This window comes from Hydra viridissima, unplaced genomic scaffold (assembly GCF_058129835.1).
Source record: "Hydra viridissima isolate aposymbiotic clone 2 unplaced genomic scaffold, HvirCarnegie_v1 scaffold_1, whole genome shotgun sequence".
Classification (NCBI taxonomy): domain Eukaryota; kingdom Metazoa; phylum Cnidaria; class Hydrozoa; order Anthoathecata; family Hydridae; genus Hydra; species Hydra viridissima.
Window position 1 is genome coordinate 25,615,250 of NW_028324300.1, and position 27,875 is coordinate 25,643,124.

The 27,875-nt window shown below is 32.7% G+C and overlaps 1 protein-coding gene across 1 annotated transcript in view; it reads left to right on the top strand.

Annotated features, from left to right (window-relative positions):
• The window catches only part of LOC149894098 (uncharacterized), a 90,940-nt gene that overhangs the window by 58,255 nt on the left and 4,810 nt on the right, over positions 1 to 27,875 (top strand). The window contains exons 17-28 of the mRNA XM_090077114.1: positions 90 to 483; positions 7,843 to 8,008; positions 8,955 to 9,084; positions 11,583 to 12,438; positions 12,618 to 12,730; positions 13,235 to 13,341; positions 20,737 to 20,768; positions 20,904 to 21,028; positions 23,523 to 23,763; positions 25,984 to 27,309; positions 27,581 to 27,616; positions 27,841 to 27,873. Coding sequence (XP_089933240.1) covers positions 90 to 483; positions 7,843 to 8,008; positions 8,955 to 9,084; positions 11,583 to 12,438; positions 12,618 to 12,730; positions 13,235 to 13,341; positions 20,737 to 20,768; positions 20,904 to 21,028; positions 23,523 to 23,763; positions 25,984 to 27,309; positions 27,581 to 27,616; positions 27,841 to 27,873 — 3,559 coding nt within the window. The remainder of the gene's footprint in view (positions 1 to 89; positions 484 to 7,842; positions 8,009 to 8,954; positions 9,085 to 11,582; positions 12,439 to 12,617; positions 12,731 to 13,234; positions 13,342 to 20,736; positions 20,769 to 20,903; positions 21,029 to 23,522; positions 23,764 to 25,983; positions 27,310 to 27,580; positions 27,617 to 27,840; positions 27,874 to 27,875) is intronic.

Sequence of the window (27,875 nt, forward strand, 5' to 3'; positions counted from 1 at the left end):
CATCCCCGAATAAACGAACGGTCTTTCTAACGCTGGTATTAGAGCTATCTCGGAAAGTATAAGAGGCTATGTAATATGTATTCTGTCAGGATGCTCAGGAGGAGTTTTTAAATGCTCTAGAAGTCTATATTAACTGCCCCAAAGACTTTTGTGCCAACATCACACGCTACCAAACCATATTATCGAACGCCAACAGAACTCTCAATTTCGCCCTTGCCCCAGGTCTATATCTTACCTCGATTGATCTAGGATTAAAGACCAACCCGATGCGAGATTATAATAATGAGCTCCTCCAAGCACCACCGTCTGCTTTCGGTCTTACGACGAGCATCAATGGGGTGAAGAAAAGGTCTATAGATTTGGTAACGCCTGGCACAGGGGATAATATCCGATTAAGCCCGACACAGGAGATAAAAAGACCAACACCAGAGATAAAAAAGATTGATAAAGGTGTTAAAAAGCCAGACGTCGAGCTTCCTACAGGTAAGTCATCAGACGAACACCAGGCAGAACTCAGTGCCTCACTTATGGGGGGTTCGGTAGCAAATTTGCTGGGTCTCGCTGTTTGGTACGTCATGCACTGAATCAGTAAAATTAATTTTTGTCTATCGTTGAGCGCGGTCCTAATGGTCGCATCTCTCAAACACTAGAAGGGTTTTTCCAACACCAACTGGAGTATTATTAGCCTCAAGAAATTTAAAGTTTATTTGGTCTATGCCAGGCAGCTTTTTCCGCCATGGTTTATTGTTTGGGTCCAACACCTGAAATGGTAACGAGTTATCAAGGCTTACGATATTGAGAACCATGCTAGATTTACCATCGAAATTCCAAGCACTTGAATCAACAGCATCACACATGATTAGAAACATTTTAAGCTCGGGAGGCTGTGTTATAAGTATGGATATACCCTATTTTGTGCGCCAGTGACCTCCCTCCAGGAAGGCATAAGTGCCCCCATCAATGATGGAGAATTTACTGTTGAGGAGTTTAATGCTCTTGAAAAAAATATCGGGCTTATCTTTACAATGTTGATATTGATGTGCAAAAAAACTCCAACAGCGAGATAGACGGAAAATCCGAAACTCTCGAAGACATTAAGAGATACCTCAATGTGTGGAATCCTTAGTGGCGGCCGATGATTTCAAAGACATCAACTTTTTTGGGTTGTCGTAAGGTAGCGCAAGGTGCTTGCTCAACCACGCTTGTCTCCGGCACATCTCTATAGGGGAATGATATCCGACTCGTGTATCATTCTTTTTCTGCAAATTTCGTGATTTCACAATGAAGATGACGAAAGCTACAGCTCCTATGGCGAGTACAATATAGTCGGGGTCCACGTTAAACCGGCAAGTGAAGCGTTGCTTCTTCACCCCTCTTTCCTCGACTATGTCGCCGCCAGCTTCTTGTCCCTTTTCTGGTTCCGGTTCTTGTCTTTCTTGTCTTTGCAAGTTCATCATTCTCGTCCACCCTTTTTGCAGCCCCAGCGGCTCCAAGTAACCGAATTTCAAGCAACTTGAGAAGAAAGCGCAGTTTCTCTTTTTGCGCCGCCGCCTAAGCTTTTCCAACCTTAACAGCTTTCTCATTTTAATATTTTACGGTGACTGCTGGTTCTTCCATCATATATTCAAAGGATTAACATCTGCAATAAAGAAATCAAGATCCTCTGAGATCAATTTTTTCAATAAAGTGTTGATCACGTTGAACAGAGTGTTGATCATGTTGAACAGCCCATGCTTGATGAGTTAATTCAACATGCTGAACGGTGTTCAAAATCAAGGTTAGCGGAGCTATACTTAAACCGAAACGGTGCTATACATCACCCGAAAAAACACACAGAGCATTCTGTAATATTGGGTGATTATCGAGATCTTTTTTAAGAGCTGGATGATTACCAACGAGGAAGAATCTCTTGACTAGTTATGTGTATGCTGATGTTGCCATTTGGCTAAGCCTGGCGCCCATGCTCCTACCCATCCTTGAATTATTTTTTGTGTATATAGCAGTAACCTGCTAACGCCGTCATTTCTTAAAGTCTTCCCGAGAAGTTTCTTACTATTTCCACTGCTCACAGCGACAGCCAGCCGACTCCATTATAGCTTAATAGGACTGTCCTTGTGTAGCTAAGGGATATTTTCGTCAGGTTCATCCACGTCTGTTCCGGCTAATTTTTCTAAATTTTCTGGGTCTGACCTATGCCTCTTTGTAGAAATTTTGAGAAACTATAACTCTGAAGGAATGAGAAAGTTTATCACCAACTATAAAGTCACGATGGAACAGACAGGCATCTCAATCAGCACTACATAGGTGAACACAGGCTCAGGGAGTGAACTCGTCTGGCACTACATAGGTGAACACAGGCTCAGGGAGTAGGGATACTAAGTTTGCATCAGTACTGGCACACAGACTATTTTGCTAGGCCTGGATTGTGGTAGTAAGGTGTACATGATTTCTGAGCTGTCCTACTGATGCGAGGGCTGTGTTAATCTGTCCCATGCGTGTGTTTACCACTGTTTGCCACAGCGCATGGCATTGATTATATGCCGCCTTGAGATTGTGGTGGCGCTGAAGCTTGGCCTCCACAAAGTTCAAGAAGCGGTTCTGAAGATTTTTCACTGCCGTTGCCACCATTTTTTCTTTTCTAAAGTTTTCCTAGACTTTATATTCAGACTCAACAGACTTCTAATAAAATGAAAAGCCCGTACGAGCGTCTAGCCCTTGTTCTGAGAAACATAGGTACAGAGTTTAATGAGACACTACCCCGCTTTGATCGATACTGATCGAAAGTCTCTCTATCTAAGAAACATCCTCTACTCTATAGTAAGGAAAGCCGACACAATTAAACCTAATAATGTTTATTGCATAGCTGAGAGCCACCTCAGCTGCAGTCACTATGAAGAGAATTATTATGAGTATTCCATAACTCAGGAGGCTCTCTACAATCTTATTGATGTCTGTGAGACGATTTTCTTGGAGCAACGAGCTTGCCAAGGACCTTGATATTAGATTTTATTTAGAGAAATATATTTCCATAGTATGTAGTAAGGTAACTTACAGTGTACATGACAATGTCTTTCGGAGAACAGCTCAAAAAAACCCCACAAGATAAACTGATAGACCTGATCTATGAGAATTGAGAGGAGTTTGACCAATATGTTGTCGGATTGCGGGGGTCAAACCGAAGTCAACTTAAATACCGTCTTCATAGCGTCTTACTAGCTGAAAATATGTGATTACATAATTTATAAATACATGCCATTCCTTCCTAGAGGGAAAGCTGTTAGCCCTGTAGATCATAATTTCTGAGTGTTAACCAGGAATATTTTGACATTAGCAAGGGGGGTGATCTTGTTCGTAAGCATAAACAAAGCTCTTGCTGAGAGACTATTCGGCGCGCAGTTCGCTAAAGAGAAGTTATTGGTGGAAGACGACTCTTGAAAATAAATGGCAAATTGGATTGACACGTATGCGTTTCCTGAGGTTCTCCATACTTTTTCCAAACTCGCTGTTATTCATTAACTTGAAGAAGTCTTTTTCACAGTCAGAACTAATTTTTTTTCTCAAGTCCGTATTCTTTTGGGTGTACTCCGTCATCCAAGGCTCCTGCCCAAACTTATTGATCCTGTGGATTTTTGTCACCACCATCCCAAGTGACTCATACAACTTGAGGTTGCAATAGTGTACATACCTCTCTTGTTACGAAGGTTGGGTACAAGCTTCACACACCCCTTATAACCACACTGAAGTTTCTCGATCAGATTTTTCCAGTACTTGCTGAGCCACTCTTCGGATACTATGAGGGCTTCGGGGGCAGGAGAATAATCATTATGGATGTCGCGTCGGTGCTCTGGGTACTCGATGTCTATCTCGAGGGCATAGCCTTCGGGGGCATCATCAGCTGTCCCTAGGACATCCTCAAGCTTTTGCTGGATCCACTTAAAGCTGCCAACGGGTTGCAGCTGCATCATAGCCCAGCCATAGAGGTTGTTACCATCTAGGTAAGATATGTAGCTGTTTGGCTAAGAGGCATTGTATTCGGGATATCCTAGATTATTCGCCTTAGCAAAACTTTTAGAGACCATTGAAATACCGCTACGGAGACTAATCTTAAAGAACAGGTGCATTCGTTATCTGTGAGGAGTTCGAGATTGATTTCAGTCTTTTTAAGCTGTCCCATGACGTCCCCGGGAGCTGAAATAGTGGCTTGGGTTGAGGTCGTAGTGATCCATCGACATATTCCTGAATTTTTTAAAGACATCTGCCAGCAGTGTTACGTCGGTCTTCAGATAGACATCATGGTGGTCGCCTAAGTTTTTACTTATGAGGGTGCTCCAGACATTATGTGCGTGGACATAGTCTTCGTTGCTTATCCCTTTCCTGGTAAGGCAGGAGTAAAAAGCCTCTTTAGGAGGTAGATCAGTCTCATCAAATCTGGCTAGAGTGTCCACATTCTCGTAGGGACAAACCCCCTTACGCCGTAGAAGATCTCAGCTTCTGCCAGGCCTTTGCTAGTTATCCTCAGATCCTTGAGCTCCAGATTCTTCGATAGTTCATCGAGTGAGGAACTCATGAACTAGAGAGAGAGTTGATAAAAATTAGCTGTCCTACCGAGAGGGTCATGTATTTCTCCATTGTGTTGGGGATGCTGCTAATTTTTTGGTTATTCATGGCTTTACCGAAAGCCTGCATAATGAGAGGGACATCGCAGCTTTTTTGGTCGAATGCACAGCTTAAGGTTGCATTCGTTGTGTGCGGCACCTCGGTTCTTTCCCATTATATGACAGTGATCGTAAACCATGTCATCACCTAAGATTCATAAAACATCTTCAAGTCATAAATAAACTATTATAAAACTAAAATCATTGAAAAGTGATTATGGTCAAAACTTATTTGCTGCCGTAATAGCAACCAGTTAAATTTTGTATTTAACTTATCAAATAAAGATTTGCACTTTATTTAAATTTGCTGATTTAATTTTAACTTGTTTATGGCTACTGATCTCAAAATATAGCTTGACAACGTTTTCTATTGTTTTTTTTTTTTAAAAAAAAGTTGAATTCAATATTGGCCTCTCAAGATGGCGGCGATCAGAGTACTTAGTGGTGATCAATACACATTTTATTAGGCTTTACAGAAATACGAAAAAAAATAATTGAACAGAGTTATTTATTAAAGAAAAACTAGATTATGGAATAAATTTTTAAAAAGTTGAAAGAAAGGAAACAATTTTATAAAAAATTAGACAAATGAATTACTTACATTAAAGTCTAATGAAGCTTTTCGGAAAAACGACAAAAACAACTTTACAGCAGAAAATAATAAAACCTGTTCATGTGAATTGCAATTGTATTCAAAAAGTTATAAGTGCTTCACATGTCCATATTCTTTTAAGACGATTGTTAATCAAGATTATTAAATACATGACAATAAAAGAGATATGACATATAGCTGTGTTACTCTAACCTAATCACATTGTCGAATGAATCTCAGCTTTGATTATTTTTTCAAGAAAATAGAAATTAGAAACAAAACTCTAAGTATTGCTACCAGCTGCACCAAAATTTGATCTATGGAGACTAGTGTAGATAGAGCAGCATTAGAAAAAACTTGACTAAAACTGCTGTCGGTGGTGAAAGTGGTCATCAACCATGGTCTTTCAATTATGATCCGCGAGGCTTTGTTCAAGATGGAAAAACTGCTGACTATTACTACAAACAGATGTTTACAGGTCAAACATCAGAGCAGATAGAAGGTATCACGGAGGCCTAGCTCAAGGGTATTTCCGAGTCCCTTCTGGTATGTATCATTTGTGTACTCTTAGCACAATTGTACGTAAAGAGAATGGTTGTAGGCGCCGATGCTTTTAATGAGCAAGCTGAGTTTGTGGAAGTTCTTGAGGCACACTTAAAAATACCGGTAGATCTTTCTGCAGACATTGCTCGATTTCAAAGGAAATTACGTAACACCTCATCTCACCTCAACTTTGCTCTCGCGCCGGGTATATCTCAGAACAGAATTTAATCGTACAAAGTAATTTTTGCATTTTATTTTGCTAAAACTTGCTTTTATTTTGATTAATAATGAAAATATATGAACCAATTTTTTTTTTAATTTATTACAGCTATTTCTTATTTATAATTAATCAGTAAAAATATAAGAAAGTGTGTTAGTTGTACAATTTTTGATTTTTTACTTAAACAGGTATTACTTTGCGGGCACAAAAATTAACTGTACATAGCTGTTTTATTATTTGTTATGAATGTTTATGGTTTTCTTAGTTTATAAAATATCAATTTCATTATTGAATTTACATTCCTAGAATATTATTTTCAGCAATTAATAACATTTTTGATAAAAAAAAAGTCCTAAAAAACTCTGTTTATCGAAATTATGGCAACCAACGGTAAATATTTACATACTATTCAATAAAAACTGGTTATAGACTTGGTTAAGCAAGGAAATACTTATAGAAAAGTTGAAAAACTTACAAATCCATTTACAACAATAAGAGTCATTGTAAATAAATACAAACAATATGAAACATTTGAAATTCGTACTGAAAGAGGATAAAAGCTGAAGACAACCTCGCGTTATGATAGAGATATTTAAAGAATGATTAAAAAAAATCGGCTTGAAAGTGCAAAAAATATAGCAAATCATCTGAAAAACTTAATAGGAAACACAAATCCACTAACATCAATTAGAAATCGCATTCATAAAGTAGGGTTCAGTGGATGTATAGCTCGAAAAAAACCGTTTTTAACAAAAAATCATGTGAAGAGAAGAATGAATTTTGCAAAAATAAATCATTTAATGCCAGCATCATTTTGGCTAAAAGTTCTTGGTCTGATGAATCCAAGTTTAATTTTAAAAAATCTGATGGTGCACAGAGAGTTTGGTGAAGCACTTGATTTGAGTTGCACGAGAGGAACAGTAAATTATGGTGGTGGAAGTGTAATGTTATAGGGTTACATTGCACGGAATAGTGTTGGTAAACTAGAATTTGTTGATGAAATTATGAATGATGATTTCTATACCAATATATTGAAACAAAATTTAAAATCTTCTGCTAAAAAACTTAGATTGGGAAACAGTTTTTTGTTCCAACAAGACAATGATCCAAAACATACTGCCAAAAAAAACTAATACCTTTTTTTGATGTAAATGGCATAAACATTTTAGAATGTTTTAGAATGGCCTTCACAGAGCAAAGTTTTGAATCTAATAGAGCATTTATAGAATTTATTAGATAGAAAAAATAGGTAATAGAGCATTTACGAAAAAAAAAAATTTGAAGAAAACTGTTGTTAAATCATGGTCTAGCAATAATCAAATATCTAGAAGAATCAATTCCGAAACGCTTGTTGGATGTAATTAAAGCAAAAGGAGGACCAACTAAATGTTAAAGCATATTAAAAAAATATAAAAGTTTGAAACTGTTTCTCAGTTATTTCAATAAACTGGTATTTTTTCTAAGCTTTAACCTATAATGTGTTTCTTGTACAATTATTTTATGTGTAAGTGCTTTTATTCCCTTCTTTTTGTTTTAAATTCTTAATTAGGTAATTCAAAAGCATAAAGACAAATTTAACAATTTTTTGTGAAGGTTATTTACTAAATGAATTGTAGAGAAAAAAAAGTTCTTCATAATACAGTATTTTATTCAAAGATGTTAATTTTATTGAAAAATTAACTTGTACAATTAAATTCTGTTCTCACTACACCACAGGATTCGGCACTTAAAACAGACTCAGCTCTTGAGTATAATAAACAGCAACTTCAAGCTCCACCAAGTGCATTTAGTACAGTTAAAATTAATATTGCTAAAAAAATCAATCCCCCAAGACAGGTGGATGGCTAATGGAACGACAAATAGAATGACGGGTGGAACACCAGGTTTTATAGTAGGTAGCTCAACAGATGGCACGATAGCTGGAAAATCAGCTGGAACAACAGTTGGTACAAGTGTGACGAACCGTTTAGATGAACTTGCATTGGTTGTGATGGATGGGTTTGTTAATTACATGTATTTATATTAAATATGTTTACTTCCCTTAGAAAATAGTAGCTCATTACGTATATCGCACATTACTGGACAAATCAATGACTTGAAAAAACAACTGCCTAGACTTAATGTCAAATTGTGTACTCCGCTGTTAGCGGGTCGATGGAAGATGTATTAAGACGGATCACTTATAAAGATCACTTAGGTTGGTTCGACCGGAGGTATAGCTGGTATAAAATGTGATTAATTAATTTTTTGAAATAATATACTGAAACATTTTCACCATTGTTTTTACTTGATACCTATCCATTTTTAGTATCTCAAAGAATATGATAATCTTATCCTTGGAATCCTCTTCGAAATCACACTTATATAGTTGCAGGAGATAATTTGCCTTATTTCAAAAATATTTCATATCTGCCATGCTATTGACCTCTGTCAAGAAGTCTATCTGAAACCATCTAGATTGCTTTTCTCCTGTAAAATCTTATGAAAAGTGATAAAAATGTTTTGTGTTGTAAATTGTTCTCTGGTTGTCAAAGCTGCATCAATGCTACTGACTTTACCTTCTTCGAAGAACTTTGCGCTTTTTATCACTCTAGTTTACCTATAGTCACTCAAAACATCTAGTTTTACAATTTTCAAAAGAATAAAGAAAACCGCGCATAAATTCAAGATGAATTACTAATGAGCTTTAAAGATTTAAAGCCGTACACACACACACACACACACACACACACACACACACACACACACACACGCACACACACACACACACACACATATATAGATATATATACGGCTTTAAATACCAGGTTCTTGTTAAGTACTTTGCAGACAACGTTTACTTTAGTTAAAAAAGCAATCCGTAATTTGCACAGCGTTGTCTCCAGTCGATTGAGTGACCGAATGAGTGAAAGTGCTTCGTAAACTGTTCTGGTTTTAATGAAAGGCACTCTGCAATTGTTCATGAAGTTTCCAACTCTTCTGATCAATTCAGCGCCAAAGCTTTTGTTGCACCTACACGAACAGACCAATGGAAAATGATGCAACCATTTTCGCCAATCATTGTGGAGAAGCAGGCAATAAAGATTTATTTCCACGATTATTCCAAATAAAGAAATTGCTTGCACACAGCATTCAGCTGATACTGTACCAACTAGATTTCAAGGATGTTCGAAATACAAAACATAATCTGCAAAAGGATTTACTTCCGACACTTAAGTAAGTACACCTGCTGTCGTTTCAAAGATATTTCAACAAATCCACCAGTACAAAGGGTTCACGAATGGTCTGAATTTGAAACCCGCGCTCTTTGTTTGATTCATTAGCTTCCTTTATGATGTCACGTGATTCAAATAGCTGAATACCCTTAGTGAAATTATAAACAAAGTTGTTGGTTTAAAGAAATTTAATTCATTAGAAGACATAGTTACATGATTTTTAATTAGCTAAAATTTTTAAACAAACTATGAACGATGAAAAACGATGTGAATTATGCGCTTTTTAAAAAAAATGTAGCTATAACTTTTTTTCTTGTTATTTCAAAGGTAAAAAAAAATAATACTTTTTGTGAACCAGCCTTTCTGCATCGGACTGAGGCAAATCCCCAATCTACCTCATGGATAATCCGTCCCTACATGAAAAATAAAATAAACGCAGTAATTCATTTTTTTTTAATTCCATATAAATTTTCATGAAAAAAAACAACAAGCAAAGAAAACAAAGGATTAAGTAAAATTTAGGAAAATAATGCATTCATCTTCGCCTAAACTCTAACTTATTTTAAATTTTCTAAACAATTAACTCTGTAACTTAAGAATCTGCCCTAAAGACTAAGCCACAAAAAACAAAGAGATCGACAAAAAGTCCAAAGAAAAATAAGTCAGCTCTACTTGCTTGGATTTCGCTTGCAGAGCATTGCTCCCAATAAGTTCAATCTAAACAAAAACACCAAATACGTATATAATAAACAAATTAATTTTTTAGCGCCATCCAGACAAATTTCAAGATTGCCTGTCTCGTTGCTTTTGGAAATACTTATCTGAGATGCTCCATGTTTGCTGACGGAGATTATGGAGAGAATACCAAACTGTTAATTGCAGGTATCTACCTAAGGGCAGCTAAAAGAAAAAGGTGATCAGTTTTTTGGCGGAGAGCAGTGTTTTTCAGACAAACATAGCTAAGTTAATCAAAAGTCATACAAACAGAGATATTGACACTGACAAAGAATTTTCGGATGATATTCACAGGGCAGAGGAGAAGCTAAGAAATCGCCAGAGGGGCTCTTAAGGCAGGAAAAAAGGAGGATGAAAGAAGAGGAAGACCGTTTTAAGAGAAAGCTTGACTTAATAATGAGTAGAAAGTATATTTATTAAAACCATGCGGATTATGTCAGGAAAGTTATTTTTGGACTAACCAAAGGTCTCAGCAGAGCGCTTTATGTCACACATAAAACTTTGGCCACATCTTTACAAGGAGATCAACAAACTTAAGAGAAATTTCAAGTTCAATTGGTCTCAGAAAGAACATTTTTTAGAAAGAGATTACAAGTGTCTCTGTGAGCTTCTGGCTTTCTCTTTGCAGCTGAGTCTCCCAAGTTTTTATTCAAGCAGCATGGATATCACCATATTGGCAGGTTTATAACTGACTTCCTCTACTTGCTAGTCCTTTAAATGGCTGAAAAATATCATCCTGCTGATTTTGAAACAGGCAGACACTCTCAAGCAGAAGGAGGCAACAACCATTTACAGTGTGTATTTCCATAGTCTCTTCTTTTTGAAAAACCCAATAGCTTCTCAGTCTTCTACAAATTATCCTAAAACCTTTGTGACTTTGTTGTCTGTAACCAAATAAAGATAGTTTGGACAATTTAGTTTGGAACTGAAAATATTGTGAGGGCAGTCTTTTTATTAGTATTTTTATTGTTATAGTGTTAGGATGGTAAAGTGCCCTCCATTAGGGTGAGGGGTGTAGTGTGGTAGACAATGGATCCACTCGGAACTCCGTCTCGTCGGATTTTTCTCGGTTTTTCGGAGTTTCGGAGTTCGAGAGAAATCGAGAAACCTTGACGGAACTTCGACGAGGTTTTTAGAAAATATCAACTTTTACTCGCAAAATAACTAAATTCTTTTTTTTATTTCTACGCTGCTTTTACAATAGTTCAAGTTGTTTTCAAAATATAAGTGTTCTCTTTGTTCAATATCAACACAAATTTACATCGCAAAGCAATTAGTAATGCACAGTGGGACAGGTGGTCGTGGTGGAAAAAACCTCAAAAAGTTCCAAACGTATTAATAGAACATACTCGTACTTTTCCGTTGTACTATTTCAAAAACTCTTTTGATTATAATAGTATCTTTTTAATAGTAGAAGTTTTTAAATCCACAAAAATCAGTTGCGGTATAATAAAATGTAATGCATAATAAAATATCTTTTTTTGTCAAAAAGCAACAATTTTTTAATTTTTAAGCAAAGATATTGTGAACAGTAACTTTTAAAATATTATTTTTTACAATAATGTCGTACATTTTATGATCAAAATAATTTTCTCCACCTTACGTCTAATATTCTTTTATAGAGAAAAATTGTTTCGGAAGCGTGGAAATACTTTGATAAAGTTGTAGTAAATGATAAGAAATACGGAGATTTCAAAAAATGCCATAAAAGAATCGCTTGTCCAGGAAGCAGCACAAACGGCCTAATTGGTCACGTCAAAAGTAGCGAGAAAATAGATTTAAAACCATCCAGTTCCAGACCAGTTTTGACTAAGATATCGTTAAACTATCTTCTTGCCAAGTTGACAGCTCTTGATGGATACTCGATTAGGTCCATAACTCAATCTGAAACACTAAGAATGCTTTTTGAAAATTATGGACATAGTCTGCCCAAGTCAGCGTCCACAATTTCAGAAAAAATTAAGATGTTTCATGCTGAAGCCAAATGTTTAATGATTGCTGAATTGGCTGCATTGAAAGCAAAAGGAGAAAAATTTGGACTAACAGGTGACGAATGGTGTAGCAATAGAGGTAGAAGATACTACAATTTAAATGTTCATAACGACCGAACATATTGTTTAGGAATGGTGAAATTGCCGTCTCCTAGTTCTGCCGAAACATTAAACATTTTTATAATGCAAAAATTAAAAGAATTCGGTATAGATGATGAAGATGTTGGAGGTAAAACTACGGATGGCTGTAGCTGGATGGTGAAATTGGGTACCATGTTTAAGTTTCCACATCAAATCTGCCAGAATCATACAATTCATTTGAGTGTTTGTGATTTGCTATACGCTAAAAAAGGTTGTCGCGAAATTGTGAACAAAGAAACTGAATCGGATATTGAAACAGAAACGGAAACTGATGGAGAGACTGAAAGAGAGTTTCCTATTGACTTTTCGGAGAATGAGATTGAATATGAAGGAAATATCGAAAAAAGTCTACAGAAACTTTGAATAATAATTAAGTTTTTAAAATATTCATCGTTTCGATATGAAGTTCTTAAAAGAATAATACACAATTGTACGGCTTTTCGCATGACAAAGGACTATTGCTCGACAACCGCACTAGATGGAACAGTGTTTTTCAGATTATCAAAAGATTTTTGAACTGCTTAGAAGCTGTAAAAAAAACACTCGAAGAACTAAACTGCTTAAACATGTTACATGATATTGACGTGGATTTCTTAAAATCGCTCTCTGACTTATTGGAAGTCATTGCTGACGCTGCAGTTTGATTGGAAAAACCAAATACAACAATTTTGGAGTGTGACTTCATTATGGAAACGTTAGTAAGGAAATTGAAGGTTGTAGAAACTGACATCAGTTCTAATTTTGCAGAAGCGTTAATCTCCAGATACGAAAATCGTAAAAACATTCGCGCTAAAAGCAAACAAGAAATCTTTTTTTGTCGAAATTCAAGAAGTTTTATATCAAAATCAATCAACAGCTAAAAAGCCAAAAAAAGTCAAGACCTTCACCGATCAGTTAAAAGAATACGAAGTAACTGGTGTGAAATCAGAAGCAGTTTTGAAATTGGAACTAGCCATCCACAGAATTCAAGCAACTTCCTCGGAAGCAGAAAGAGTTTTCTTCTCGTCTTCCAGAATTGTCACAAAGTTTCGTAGTTCACTTTCTGATGAAATGATAAATGTTTTCATCTTTTTAAAATATTATTTTAAAAGATCTTCAGAATAAATACTTTTTTAATATTCTTTTTTTAGTTTTTACTATAGGTACACCAATATCTCGATTTTGGATCCTCTGGTGGTAGAGCGATTAACAGAAATATGGAGGTTTGGGTTTTAGTGTTAATGGAAGGATTGCGGAAGTTGGAGTTGAGGTTGAGTGTCTGGGGATTATTTGGTTAGGAAAAGGTACGAGTTAATTGTTAAAGGATTGAGGTTGTGTATTCCGTCCTCAGTATATTCTATTATACAATAATTCTCAACATTCGTTCTAGTAGTATGTAATGGTTAGCACTCTTTTATTCATTAGGTTAATCAATATTTTTCCATATTTCTGTTTAACTCTTTAACTGTTTCTATTTATCAAAAATTTCTTTCTTTCTTCTTCGTTCACCTAAAAAGCTTTTTGTTTATCTAAAAATCTTAAAACTCCGATCTCTCTAAAACTGCCTTAGCTTTAGTTTTTGAGTTTTTTAGTTCTCGAATACTGTTTATTTTTGTTGCTATAAATACTTATCATTTATTTACATGACAGGTTGATAAGTCTTTGTGTGCACATTTTTTCCTAGTTGTTGTTTTTAATTTTTCTTCATTATGCTTTATGTTCTTGCCATTTATTTACATATCAGATTGATAAGTCTCATTGTATCCATCCTTTCCTAGTCGTTGCCTTTAACTTAATTCTCCCTCCTCACATTATATCTGTCAGTAACAACTTCAAGCAAACGCTCATTCATTATTCGGAAAAATTATAGTTGCTGTATCTCCAACGTCTCGGATGCCGTTTGCAATCTAACGCAATACACTTTGCATTATTTCCCCTTAACTTGTTTTGTGTTTTTTGTGAGTGTTTGTTTCTGAGGCATGGAAAATCGTTTAATTTAAAAAAGTTATCATAACTAACGAGAAAGGTAGAATTTTAATGAAAAAAATATCTTACATTAAAATCCTACTTTTCTTGTTCAACTCTGAGACGAAAGCATCAAAAAAACGAAACCCCTATATATATGTAAGCTGCAAATAATATACATTTTTTTTTAATTAAAAAAAAAACTAAAAACAAAGTAAACGAGCAAAAAAATGATGAACAAAAAATATTTTTAAAAAAACAAAAAAGTTCACAACATCCTTAGGAATTGTGAAAAACTTCCTGTCCTTTTAGTAGTGTATGTAAATCCAGCTACTGCAGCCTTAGTAACTGAATGAGGCTCAATAAATGTACTCTCAATTTAAGCTGTGCTTAAGAAATGTGCTTCATTTAAATAGCAGTGCGACATTTAATCTAATAGTAACTATTTTCATCCTGTTGCATCCCAAATGTTAAAATTTTGAATATTTTACTTCAAAGCATTTCGTTATTTTTTCATGTTTTTACAATAAGGTCCCAAGAAGGACGCAAATAATCAAGCATTTTTTAATTAACACGCATTAAAGTCATTGATTGTTGTCTTAAAGGTAAACCACTTTCGAGCCGAGGCAGCTCACTTTATAATAATAACTTTGTGAAAAATAAATATGTAATGACTCATGAAAAACTACCACTTTCTTTTAAATAAAGAATTCTTTTTCTTTTAAAAGAAGTTTTTATTCACTTCTCGATTGCTTATTGGCTTTAAATGATTTTAAATAGCTAGCGGTCATCTTATTTAAAACAATTAAAATGTTTTAACTAACGTTCAGACTTTTTCCTCTATTTCTCTAAGCCATCAAGCCTTTTCACCTATACTATTATAAAGATTTTCAATTAATGTATAGGGGATATTGCACCATTCTTTTTTCAGAATGTTCCAAGGCTCATTTAAGTTCCTTGGCAATCTTTCCACCTTCCTTCTGTCTAATTTATCCCAATCATGTTCAATTATGTTCAAATCTGGACTCTTGGGGGGCCATGGTACGGTTTGAAGCGTTCCCTTCGCTTCTAGATTTGAAAAATATTTTTTGACTAATTTACAAGCGTGTTTTTGGATCATTATCCTGTTGTAGGATAAATTTATCCCCAACCAGCTGTCATCCCGAAGGCACAGCATGAATGTGGTAAATATTTTTGTATTTTTCCCCGGCAAGCTTTTTCTGTATTCTAACAACACCCCCTACTCCTTTAATTGAAATCCATCTACAAACTTGAATATTTGTATTTATACGACGTATTTATTCGACGTCTATTTATTCCAAAAAGTTGAAACTTTGAGAGGTCCGTAAACATTACCATGTCCCATTGATTTTTTGCCACTCAATACTTTCTTCAAAGAAATTTAATCTTTTTTCTTTATTGCCTTTGCTTAACAAAGATTTTTTGATAGCCACACAGCGTCTTGAACCAGATCTTAACAAAGATCGCTGTACACTACATGAATGTACTCTAGTTCCAGTTGCTCTTTTGAGATCTTGAACAAGTTCAGCGCTTTACTCTTTTACGATTTCGTAATGACTCTTTAAAAAACTGTTCGTTACGTGGAGTTAACTTTTTAAGACGACCAGACTTCATTTTACCCACTGCATCACCAGTTTGGATGTGTTTTTTAACTGTTATTTGAACCAAGGATCGGATAAATTTACACGTTCGGCTATTTTCATTTGATTATAAACCTCTTCATGTAACACAATCACGTATTTTCTGTCGTTAATTGATATTTTTGCCTTTTTACCAATATTTAACAGTGTTTTTATCGAAATAGAAAACTTTTGAACTCAAAATAAATTTTTTTTGACGAAAAAACGTTTAAGTCACAAAGAGAACTTAATAGCCAATCTAATGTAATATTAAAATATAATTTAATTTTAAATTATTTTGTAATATTTTAAAGGTTAAACTTTCTTTTATCTTTTTAATTCTTTTTAATTGTTTCGTTTCATTTTTTGTTTAAATTTTTTGATGGTTTTTTTTTTTTTTTAATTTTATTTTGTTGCTTAAAAATCTTAAATACTTTCAACAAATATTTTGTACCTTTAATAGCAACATCAAACTTCTGTCGATTGTTTACGATGTATTGGCCAAGCAGCTTTGTTTAGTTAGTTTAGTTAGTTTAGTTATAAGAATTTTACAATTTGCCTACGGTCACTTGATTTCCAGATATACAACTACGATAAGCAAACTTCTCGAAGTGTATCACATGCTCTAGTTTCATCTCTACCAAAAACATTCCCGGCCTGGATTTAAAATGTGCGCCATAATTTTCTAATTCATATCATTCTTACTGTGATCATTCTTCAAAAGCTCTATATTCAACTTAATTTTATAAACAAGGTTCTTTGTTTCATAAGCATAAAAATTGAAAAGATAAGTTTTATGGGAATTTAAAAGGTACAAGTCAGAGGATTTTGGTAAAGATCTCAATGTTTCTTAATTGAATTTCAAGGAAATCAAATACCGCTGAATCCAACTGTACTTGAAAACTCTTGACAATTACTAATGAGTAAGCATCGTTTGTCTATGATGTACAACACATAATTTCATTTTTTACATTGAAAAAAAAATTGCATTCACTGTACATATAGTTAAAAAAGAATCAAAATTATTTTTTTAAAATGTCTCAGCAATGGGGGCGTCTCTAAATATTTGTAACAAAGTTTCAATACACTATGTATCGCTTATCAGATTTTGGGTTTTAGAAACATTAAGTCAAAAAAAAAAAATTAAAGTAAAATTGAGGCAATTTTTGATTAACGCCATTTTTCTCAAACAAAAAAGTTTCGGATTCTTATGTTTCAGTTTTTTCGGAAAGTTTGTTAAAAAAAGTGTCAATTTCAAACTTTCAGCGATATTTACCTTAATTGCAGTTATATGAACCATCTTTTGTTCTTCCAGAGCCTATTTTTGATAAAAACTTTTCTTTTTTTCCGCGTTTTTTTTAAAAGAGTGGATGTTACCTTGTATTTAACTGAATACTGATTTACGGGCGAAGGCTAACACAATATTTGAAGAGGAAATGTTTAAAATAATGAACAACACTGCTATTGGCAAGATAACACACACTCTTCAGGTGGTCAGTGATGCCAGTAAACTCAACGCCAAGTGTGTTTAATGTACATTGAAAAAGGATTTGCACCATTAATAGTACAAGCAGAGTATCGACGAGTGCAAAGAGTTCAAACAAAAACAGGCAGCCATGGCCATCAAATGGATGTCTATGACCAGAACAAGATCAGCTTTAGCCCTCTTAACTCAAAAAAGTAGATCGCAACAGTGGTGCTTCAACTAAAACCTATCACCTTTACCTCATAGATCAAGATTTGGCATAAGACTTGTGGCTTTAACTTGACGCCACTATAGAGAAGTTTCTCCAAGTAATAGTTCCTCAGCTCCTAGGGCACGTGTTTAGGCAGGAAAAGGGGGTTTTCGCGCAACAGCTTTAGTCCTTATAACTTTTAAAGGCTTATTCCCCGTCAGATATGTTGGCTCATTGTTGAGTGCACTCATTAATTCAGTCAATGCTCGCATCCACTTAGAGCTACAGATTGGAAGAACCCCTTGTATTCAGCAGAAGCTCCTGTGCGCATTGATGCCCAAGCATTCTCTCCGCAAGTATCCGGTCGAATTGCTAACGATGTAATGGTTTCGCTGTGTGTCCGTCTTACCACGACGCAACAGCACATTGTGTTTGGCTAGCAACTAGCTAAAGGTAACAACTAACTTGCGTCCTGGGTTTATCTGTGGCAGGTTTGGACAAGTAAGAGGTTGTTGCTTACATACTCGAGTTAAAACAGCAATTACTTCAGCAGAGCTTTGTCTATCAGGGCTCCAACTTTAGCGTTAGAATCGGCTATTTTGTCGCCCATTTTAATAGCTTCTGTCTTTTCTTGATATTGTTTTCTACTGCTTAACGAGCTAACAGATAGAGCCAGACCGGTAAATCAAAATATATGTGACAGAGAATTGCACCGCAATTTTCTATCAAAAATTTTAACAGGTGTAAGCTGAAAACGTTATCATGTTCATCCATTTTTAGTCATAACTTTTCTTGTTTTCCTAATTTTGGCAAAAGAAAAGAGTCGTCTAATCTATGATATCGTCTTAACATCATTAAATCCCATGCACTCAATTATTTCAAACTCACGCTTTCTTTTTTTAACCATGCTTTTATAACCTCCTAATAAATCTTGATATTCTTCGACCATCTTTAATCGACAATATACAACTTCACCTTGCGATAAACAGTTTTTAATATTAGTCTTTAAATACTTGTTCATGAGTTCTTCATAACTTCTACAAGTATAATCAAACGAATTATTCGTTTGAAACGATAATTCTTTACATAAAGCACCTCCGTATTGACTATTTTCATCCCAAATGCCTATACAACTATCAGTTTTACGTTCTATTTTCTTTTCATTCGTCCATTTTTTATAAATATCGTTGTCTACAGCAAATCTAAACCCATTAGTCGGCATGCCTTCTTTTATCAACATGCATATTAAACGTTCGTGTTGAGAAGACGGAAAATGTTAAATAGATACATTGGATAAACAATGATTATATTTACTCAAAAAGCTAAAAACGCTTATTTCATTTAAAATATAATAACCAGTGGCTTCTAAATTTTTTTGTTAAATTCGAAAAGGACAACAGCAAGATTTGCCGCATCCAATGCCGTATATATTTCAAGAAATTGTGACAAGTTTTTTAAGCACCAAATAAGTTCATAATCCGATCAACCAATTCGTAACTGTCTTTTAACTTGTTTATTTCCTCTTGTATGCTTTTAGACTTTGACCAAAAATTGTCAGCAAATATATTTATCGGAGGAGTTTGTCGATATTCAACTAATCGTAAAACTCTTCTTGAATTTGTTGATAAGGGAAAATAGTCTTTTTATAAAAACAACTTCACAATAAAAGAATTTGTTCTCATTTCTTGAAGTTGTTTGCTAGTTATTTGTCCGTTTTCATAAAAAAACAATGTCATCGCTTCAATGATTTTATTTTTGCCGTCTTCATTCAACATCGAAGTCGCAGCATCCAAAGAACAATTTAATACTCAATTGAAAATTAAGGAGTTATAAAATTTTGAAAGAGAATATTTCTAAAATTGTTTAAATTAACTTTGATAATTACTGTCTTCTAATAAAAAAAAAACTGCTAAATATATCATTAAAAAAAGTCAATTGCGTTCATCCACGCATTGGTACTTCATTTTTTTTTCTCTCCTTTGTAAAAGGGGACATTATTAAACGTTGGAAGAAATCGATCGATCATTATTTTATTGTTGAAGACCTATTATGCGCAAAAACGATAACCTCTTTTTTACGTAAATCGTAATTGATATTACACATCCGATGAGCTACTTTGCAATTTTCATCTGTATAATTACAATGATCTACAACCATCGGGTCTCGGATACATATTTAAAAAAATTAAAACATGTTTCTGCCATTTGTTCTGATTGTCGCAATCCAACAATTTAAAAGCGTCGCTCGGTAAATAATTTTCCGAAAGTGGAATTTTATTCCATCATCAATTGCATCCGTAAGCTAAAAAGGTCGGAAGAATTGGACTTATCCTCAAATGATATTTTAAAAATGAGCAAAATATCCACAACATTATATGATAAAAAGTTTTCTCATCACCTTCATAATTTAATACATAGCTACCTTCGTTATTTATTTCAGTAACAGAATTACTCGAAACAACATATACTTGATTAGCCTTTTTCTTTGTCAACCATTTTTTTTTTTTTTTTTTAAATTTTTTCAATAAAACAATAAAACAATAAGCAGATAGTCTTTCTTACATTCAATTGCTTCGTTATCATCGTTAAAAAACTACTCGAAACAAAGTTCACTTGATTCCCCCATATAATTCGTTCACGTTCAAGAATCCATTCACGTTCACGAATCTGATCCATGGACTCTCTCCTCAAATTGCTATTTTCTTCAATATTATTTTCCCAACTACTAGAAACCACATTTATTTCATCGGACATTCTCCAAAAGACTCTCAAAATAAAATTTCAAATTGACCACGCATTTTTATACCATCTACACCCCATGGACCGTCGCACAGTGACTCAGAACGATCAAAAAACGGTAAAAATTAAATAAAATTTGACATAAATCGTAAATCAATAATGTTATATATCAAAATAATAATTTTTGGGTCAAAGATTTCAAATTTATTAATAAATTTTTTTTTTATGCGTAGCTTCGACGCGTATAACGCGCGCTTATGCGCGTATACGCGCGTTTAAGGTTATTATACGCGTACAAAAATTTTTTTTTTCAAGTTTTAGAATCTTCAAGACAAACACATTATCTTGATATATTACTCTACTTGATATTTTTATAAAAATGGTTTTTAAAGGAGGTTGATACATAGAGAAAAAAAAACTGAATTTATTACATTCATTTTATTATTTACATTACAATTAATTTAATAACTTCATCTGGTAACGGTTTTCCTCGATAGCTCTTATGTTTTCTAAAAGATATGCTTGATACTTTTGGATCTGATCTTACTAGAAGGTAGTGCATCTGATTCATCATTGTATTTAACCTTGAAATTTTTGCCGTGTGCTTAAGTCTAGAATTTCTTATCTGTTTATTTAAACTCTCCAGTGCATCTTCCGAATATACCCCGACTGGTAAAGGTAATTTATGTGATATGGAAGAACTATGAAGCAGCAGTTTATGTACAGTGGGAGGCATAACATACCAGTTGTACAAACTCACTATACGTTTAGCTGTTTCAGTGCAGTATAAATCTAATTCATTGATATTAATAGAATATCCACAAGATATGGTTATGAGAATATTATGCAATCTTTCAATTATATCACAATCAACTTTAGTAATTTCAGAAAAAGCTTTACTATTTTTAAATGCTCTTCTGGCAGTATTGCCGTCATTGGTATTTCCAGACCCAGTTTTAGGCATGTCAACATATAAGCTTAACCGTTCCCTGAAGAGATCCTGAATCTGTTTTTTTTTTAAGTCTACAGATAATTTTTCGTCAATTGTTTTTGGCTTATACTTTTTAATTTCAATTTTATAACTCAAATGAAGAATAAATCCAGCAATGCAAAGCTGAAATTCCAAGCCCCAAGGCTGACTCATTCTCAGTTTTTGCTTTTAATAAATCAATATTGTTCATTTCGTTGGGTTTAGCATTGCAAACATTGCAGGATTGAGTGGATTTTGTCTCTGTAAGTGCATTAACTACTTTATTATCAAACATTGTAAGATCAACTCTATAGCTGATATTAAAGGTCACCTTTCTTCCTGCAATATCAAAAACTTTGCAAAACGTCTTTAAGGTATTTATTTGATTTTTTAGATCTGATTCTTCTTCTCTGGATAAAATTGGACTCTCTTTTTTATATTGTAGATGAAGAGGTCTACAAAAGTGACAACTTGAAGGATTTGCATTTTTCCAAATTTCGCCATCTTTTACTTTGAGCAATAAAGGCACAAAAGCTGTACTAAAAAGATTTTCTTCACTCTTAAGTTCTATACTTTAGATGCTTGTTTCAAAGTATTTCTGTTTATAAACACTTTGGCTTGATGCTCCATCAAAACCAATCTTTCCATATAAAACTCCAAATATTTCGTTACCTTGACCACAATTAGGCATATCAATCATTTCAGTTATTCTACTCACAGTGTGATCTAACATGCTTTGAAGAGTACACTTTGCAGAAATTTCAGAAAAATGTATATTCTCAGGATAACATTTCAATTTTTCCACCAAAATATCGTGCAAGGTAGGATAAATATGTACATTGTGAACAAGAGCTGAGTTTCTGATCATTTGATATTGTTTATCGCTGAGATCAGTGTTCATTTTTAATGCAAGAGCTTCCTCTACACTCATAATGATGGGAAAGGTTTTATCCAAAGTTTTATCAACTTTTTCTATCTCTAAAAGATTTGAGATATTGTTTTTTAAAAAAGAAGCTTTTTTTTTTTCTCCAGCAGCATTTGCACTTTTTGCAGAAGCTAAAAATAGAGCTTCATGATGTTCAGTGGCTAGTTCTTTTTTTTTTTTCTTTTGCTTTGCTCTCCAAGAACATTCCATTGCTTATGGGGCCTTCCAGAACCAAAATGACAATTTTTATTGTTCATAAGGTTTCTTTGAAGCCAACGATTTTCTTTTTGTATAAATGTATCATAATTTCGTCCACATTGTGTTAGTTTTCTCTTCACCTTTGAAATAAATATAACTAAAGCAACCTTTACTTTATTTAAGTTTTCTTTGCGAATTTCTTCAGTATTTTTTATTTCATTAAGTAAATCCTTCCATAATCTTAATTTATCCACTCCTAGTTCACGTATCTTTGGGATAAGATCTAATCTTTTCATTGTTATTGTTTTTAAGAACCATCAATATAATAAAACTAATAAATCAGAAACATTTTAAATTACATTATATATTTTTTTACTTTACACTGTTTAAAATTTTATTTTGTAATGGCTTTAACGATTGTCACATTGTTACATCCTGTAATAACACTATTTTACTAAGTTAACTTTATATTACAGGAAATACTAAAGTTGTTCAGTCAAGCTTTTTCAAACATGTTGTACCTATCAAATAATAAATACTTTTAAAAATGGCGGAAAACGAGGTTTTTAAGTGTTTATCAACATTTTTATTTCTTTAATAACTTCCAATACCGCAGGAGACCGCAGTAATCCCTTTATAATTTAAAAGTAGAAATGTTAATTAACTAGAAAAAATGTATATATTTTTGGAACTCGGTGGAACATTTTTTTAGCTGATATATAAACAGAAAAAATACAATTACTTGCAACCTTTTTTTTAGAAAAGTCTTTAAATTTTAACAAAAAAATTAGACTTTTTTTTACTTTTGAGTAAAGTTGAAATATATAGAGCCAAAAGATTATCTTTAAAATAAATATGCACTTTTATTTAAATTAAAAATACTCTATTTTTGTTAAATAAAAATCTCACATTTTTCAGATTTCTTTGAAAATAATATCAAATTTTTTTACTTCTTTTAACTATAAAATACAAAATAAAAGTTTTATGAAACAATTATTTATACTTTTGAAATAAAAAATTATTGCAATTTAATATTATTTAAAAAAGGGCACTTAACTTATAGAAAAGTTGTGAGGGGTTTATTACCATTTTTTTGCTGTTTTGAGTCACTGTGCGTCGCTATGCGCTATTCCATAGTTCTGCACTTTAACCGCATCGTACCACCTCGTTTCGCATTCCGCTTTTTATCCCATAATTCACAGAACTCACCAATCTATTATTACTTGTCACCACTGATCTCTATAGAAACTCTATAATTATAACTATAATCTCTATAATTATTATAGAGATCAGTGCTTGTCACTAATCTTATCTAACTTTCACTTTCAGTTTCACTTAGTCATATGAAATTCATTACCACATAAAAACTGGATCAGTTATCCGACGCACGAAGAAAGGGTTAATTCTCAAGTCATTGCATGACAGGCTACTATCCCATATCTATATCATCCCATTAAGTGCAATGGGTAACACATGCTGTGTTAAAAAAAAAGGTAAACAAATTATTGTTGACAGCCAACAACTTAACAATGTACTACACAATCCTAACACGTCATCAGCAAGTTGTTTGGATCATGAAGGTAAAAGAAATGCTTAAGAAATTTTTTTATTGTTTACTAAAGTTTCACTTTTTATGACAAAATAAATACAACACTTGTTTAAGGTTTTCAGTTTTCACTATCTTTTATTTTTAACAAACATTAATAAATTTTATTGATTGCTCATCCAAAAAATATAAAGTTAGTAATAGAGCTGTCAATGTTCAGAATCATGTATAAATTTTAGACACCCTCATTTTTTTTAATATAAGCAATCTGAGTTAACTACTATATCAATTATATTCATATTAAATATTTTTCATGTTTCCATATGAATGTATGTCTATAAATGTGCTTATTAAGTTATGTATGTATCTGGGTAAAGGTGAAAGTTGGACATTATATATTCATGTATGTAATGTACATACAAAAAGACTATGTAAAGTAACAGGATTTTTAAAAACGTTTATGATTTTTAAAATTTTTATGTTTAAATATTACAATTCAATTTAATTATTTAAAAATTTAAAAAAAAAAGGACATGAAAACCTTTGATTAAGGTTAAATTCTTCAAAACTTTTCATGACAGTCTCAAGCAGTATTTTTTACATCGAATTTTGATCACAAAATATTGTTTCTTTCCTAAAGTTTCTTTTTAGTGATGAAATGCGTTTAACATGAGTTTATCAAAACTGTTTATTAACTGTTTGGAACTTTTATAATCTTAATGGGATAGTCCACGTGATATAATCTTAATCTAATCTTTGTAATCTTAATGTAATAACTTTTCCGCTAAAATGAAACCACTATTTTGATTGTAACTTTTTATCACTCCATAGTTTTTTTCTTTTATTTAAGAGTTTTGTAATTCATCTTATTTATTTACATAAAAGAAACATCTGTCTCTCGTTATGCCACCACTTTTTCATAATTATTCTCAATATAGCAAATGATTGTGAATATTTAATCTACAAGTTTAACACATGATTGAAGTTTTCTCTGTGTTCTGACTGAAATGTTAAGCTATTAGAGTGGAATCTTCCCTTAAAAAGTTAATTTGAATAGATTCAGTATATCAACATATTTCCTTATATAACAAAATAAGAGGTTACATAAGTTTTTCTTCAGTTGAAGACAAACTTTCATAGAAATTTATTTACATATAAACTTATGGAATGTTTTTAACCCAATACCCACCATAATACAAAATTTAAAAAAAAATCAGAAAATCTTTACATAACTTACCTTATTTTGTTTAAATGTAACTAGTTTCAAAAAATCTTTTGAAAATTTTTGCATAATCAGGAAATATTGACCTTACTATTTTTGGGATATTGGCAAGGTGTAACTAAAAGTTTTCAATTTTTAATTAACACTCCAAAAAAAGGATGTTGATGGGCTTATGCTTAGCGAATGCAAATTTTTTTAAAATTATTTTTCTGTTTTTATAAATATTGTACTAATAAATTAATTCCATGTGTAAAGTACATTGATTAATAACTGATTACACAAAATTATAATTATAAACTGGTTATATTATTGGTTATGTTAATATATTGACAAATCTCACAAAGTTAAAAGTAGAATAAATAGTATAACAGTATACAAGTTGGGCCATTTTTGCTCCATAAATCCATTCTATTTAATGAATATATTTGAATAAAGTTGGAAAAGCAAAGGATTTCTAGGACTTCTTTGCTTCCCCTGCAGATTTTTGCTCAAGGGATTTAAAAATGACACTTTAGAGTGTCAGTCCATGGAACAATATTTTGATAACTGTTAAGTGAATATGCAACACTCAAGAAAATTCAGCATTTCAAGAGTAAAATAATTTTATCTATTTATAGTACAAAAAAATTATTAAAATTTAACAAGTTGCATAATAAAAATAGATGTTAAAGTGAGATCGTATCAGAAAAGAGCAACACACGAGTAAAGTAATAGAAACAGCTGAAACCAAGCTTTTTTATTGAACCAAGTTTTTTTATATTCTTCTGTATTTAAAATGTTTTTTTTAAATCTTTCATTAGGTGCCATTTTCAGTTTACTGGCCTACCTTTTACTTAATCTTACAAAGTTTCTGATTATTTTTTTTTTAAATAAAACCATTTGATTTAAATGAAAACCATTCATTTTAGTAAATATTGTCAGTTGTGTATTTTTTTAATATCAGAGTAGAAATTAGAAACCAACTATGAGTTTTTTAGTTTTGACATTTAGTTTTTTACTCTAAACTGGTTTTTTATATTTATGTTCTTTTAGAAAAATTTGGATCACTGAAGAAGTTTTATCAAACAACTTATGGAAAAGTTGATCAATTTGAGCATAATGTAATAAGTCCCACTTATGTTGATCTTTTAAACAATTTTGTAGAATTGACAGTAGTTGATGTAAATGATGCAGAGAGAGATACTGTAAATATTGCTGAGCAAGAGTTGCTTCACAGACAAATCACTTATAAACCAATTGATTTGTATGAAGTATTTTCAAAAGATCAACCTTTACTATTGATTTCTGCTAGTGCTGGAATTGGAAAAACTTGTTTGCTCAGAAAATGCTTACTTGACTGGGCCAGTGGTAAATTATGGAAAAACATAGATCTTGTTTTTTATCTTGAATGCGGAAAGTTGAATCAACATCAAAATATTGTTAGCATAAATGAGTTGCTAAAAGTTTTCTACAAAAATTTTTTTGAAGAATACGATGTTTGTGAACACTTTTCAATTTTGTTTGTGATAGATGGGTTGGATGAATTTGCTTATTTGGATGAATTAATAAATCACAATCCTTTAAATCCAAGCAATAATTCCATTGTTAATGTGTTAGCAGATGTTTTGAACTTTCAAAAATACAAATGCGTTGTTGCTGGAAGAGTTGGAGCTATATTACAATATAAAAGTAAAGTGACGGAATTTTGGGAGAAGTTAACCATTCAAATAATGGGTTTTAATGACTCTGGAATCAATGCCGAAAGAGTTGGAAATGCAAAAGAAGCTATAAAAAATGTTCTTAAGTCATCTCATATTGCTAAAGCAATGGTATCTGTCCCTTTTTACTTATCAACAGCATGTACAATTATTGGTTCATCCATACTCATTGATTCTTATTCATTCTTGAGTACAACGGAGTTGTATTGCTTTATATTTATATACTTTTTGCAAAAGCATATCAACAGTAAAAATGAGCTAGTTTATAAAATGATGAAAAAAGAGAGTAGCAAGCAATACATTTTAAAAGTTTGTAAAGTTGCTTGGCATTTGTTCAATGAAGATAAAATTGTTTTTTCTGAAAAGGAAATTAAAGTACTTGTCAATGACATTGATAAAATTGAAAATGGTCATATGGGTTTCATTGAAAAAATTCAATCACATCTTGGCTATCAATATCAATTTGTTCACCTCACTCTGATGGAGTTTTGTGCTTCAATACATGCGCACATTAATTTGAGTCCTGAGGAGATTCTCAGAAATGAAAAGTTGCAAAGTTGCTTGCCAATGATTTGTGGACTGAAAAATGAATATGGAGGACCTTTTTTGAGATTGCTTGCTAACTTGAAAATTTCAAAGGAGGAAAGTACCTCTATGCTTGGTAAGTTCAAAAGTATTAAAGAAATATAGAAATATTTGATAGTCATATTTTTATAGCGAAAATGCATCATTTTTTTGCTGGCTGGTTTTTTTCAAATGAAGAAAAAAATTCACGGCTTCATGCTGTGCTTTGTAAGTTCATGAAAAATATGAGAAATTTAGAAACGATTTTGTACTTCATTTGATAGTCATGTTTGTGATAAAAATTTCATGTTTGTGATTTGAGGTGAAAATGCATTGACTTCTTGCTGACTTGTTTTTTTTTTTTTCAGATGAAGAAAGAAATTCATTGCTTCAAGTTATTTTTGGTAAAATCATAGTTCTAGTTAAATAATTTGTAATATGTTGACTGTTTTAGTTACATTAAAAGTATCGATCAACTGAAAAAAAAATATAAATTTTTGCTAAGCACAGGATAAACTTTTTAAAATTTATTTCTCCTCCCACTTTTTGTTTTTATTCCTCTTTAAGCAAAAGATTTTTTCTAATATAAAATTTCATATTGTATACATATATTGTCCGTTTTTTTTAGTCTTGGAACTAGAAACAAAGTTGAATGATTCTGGT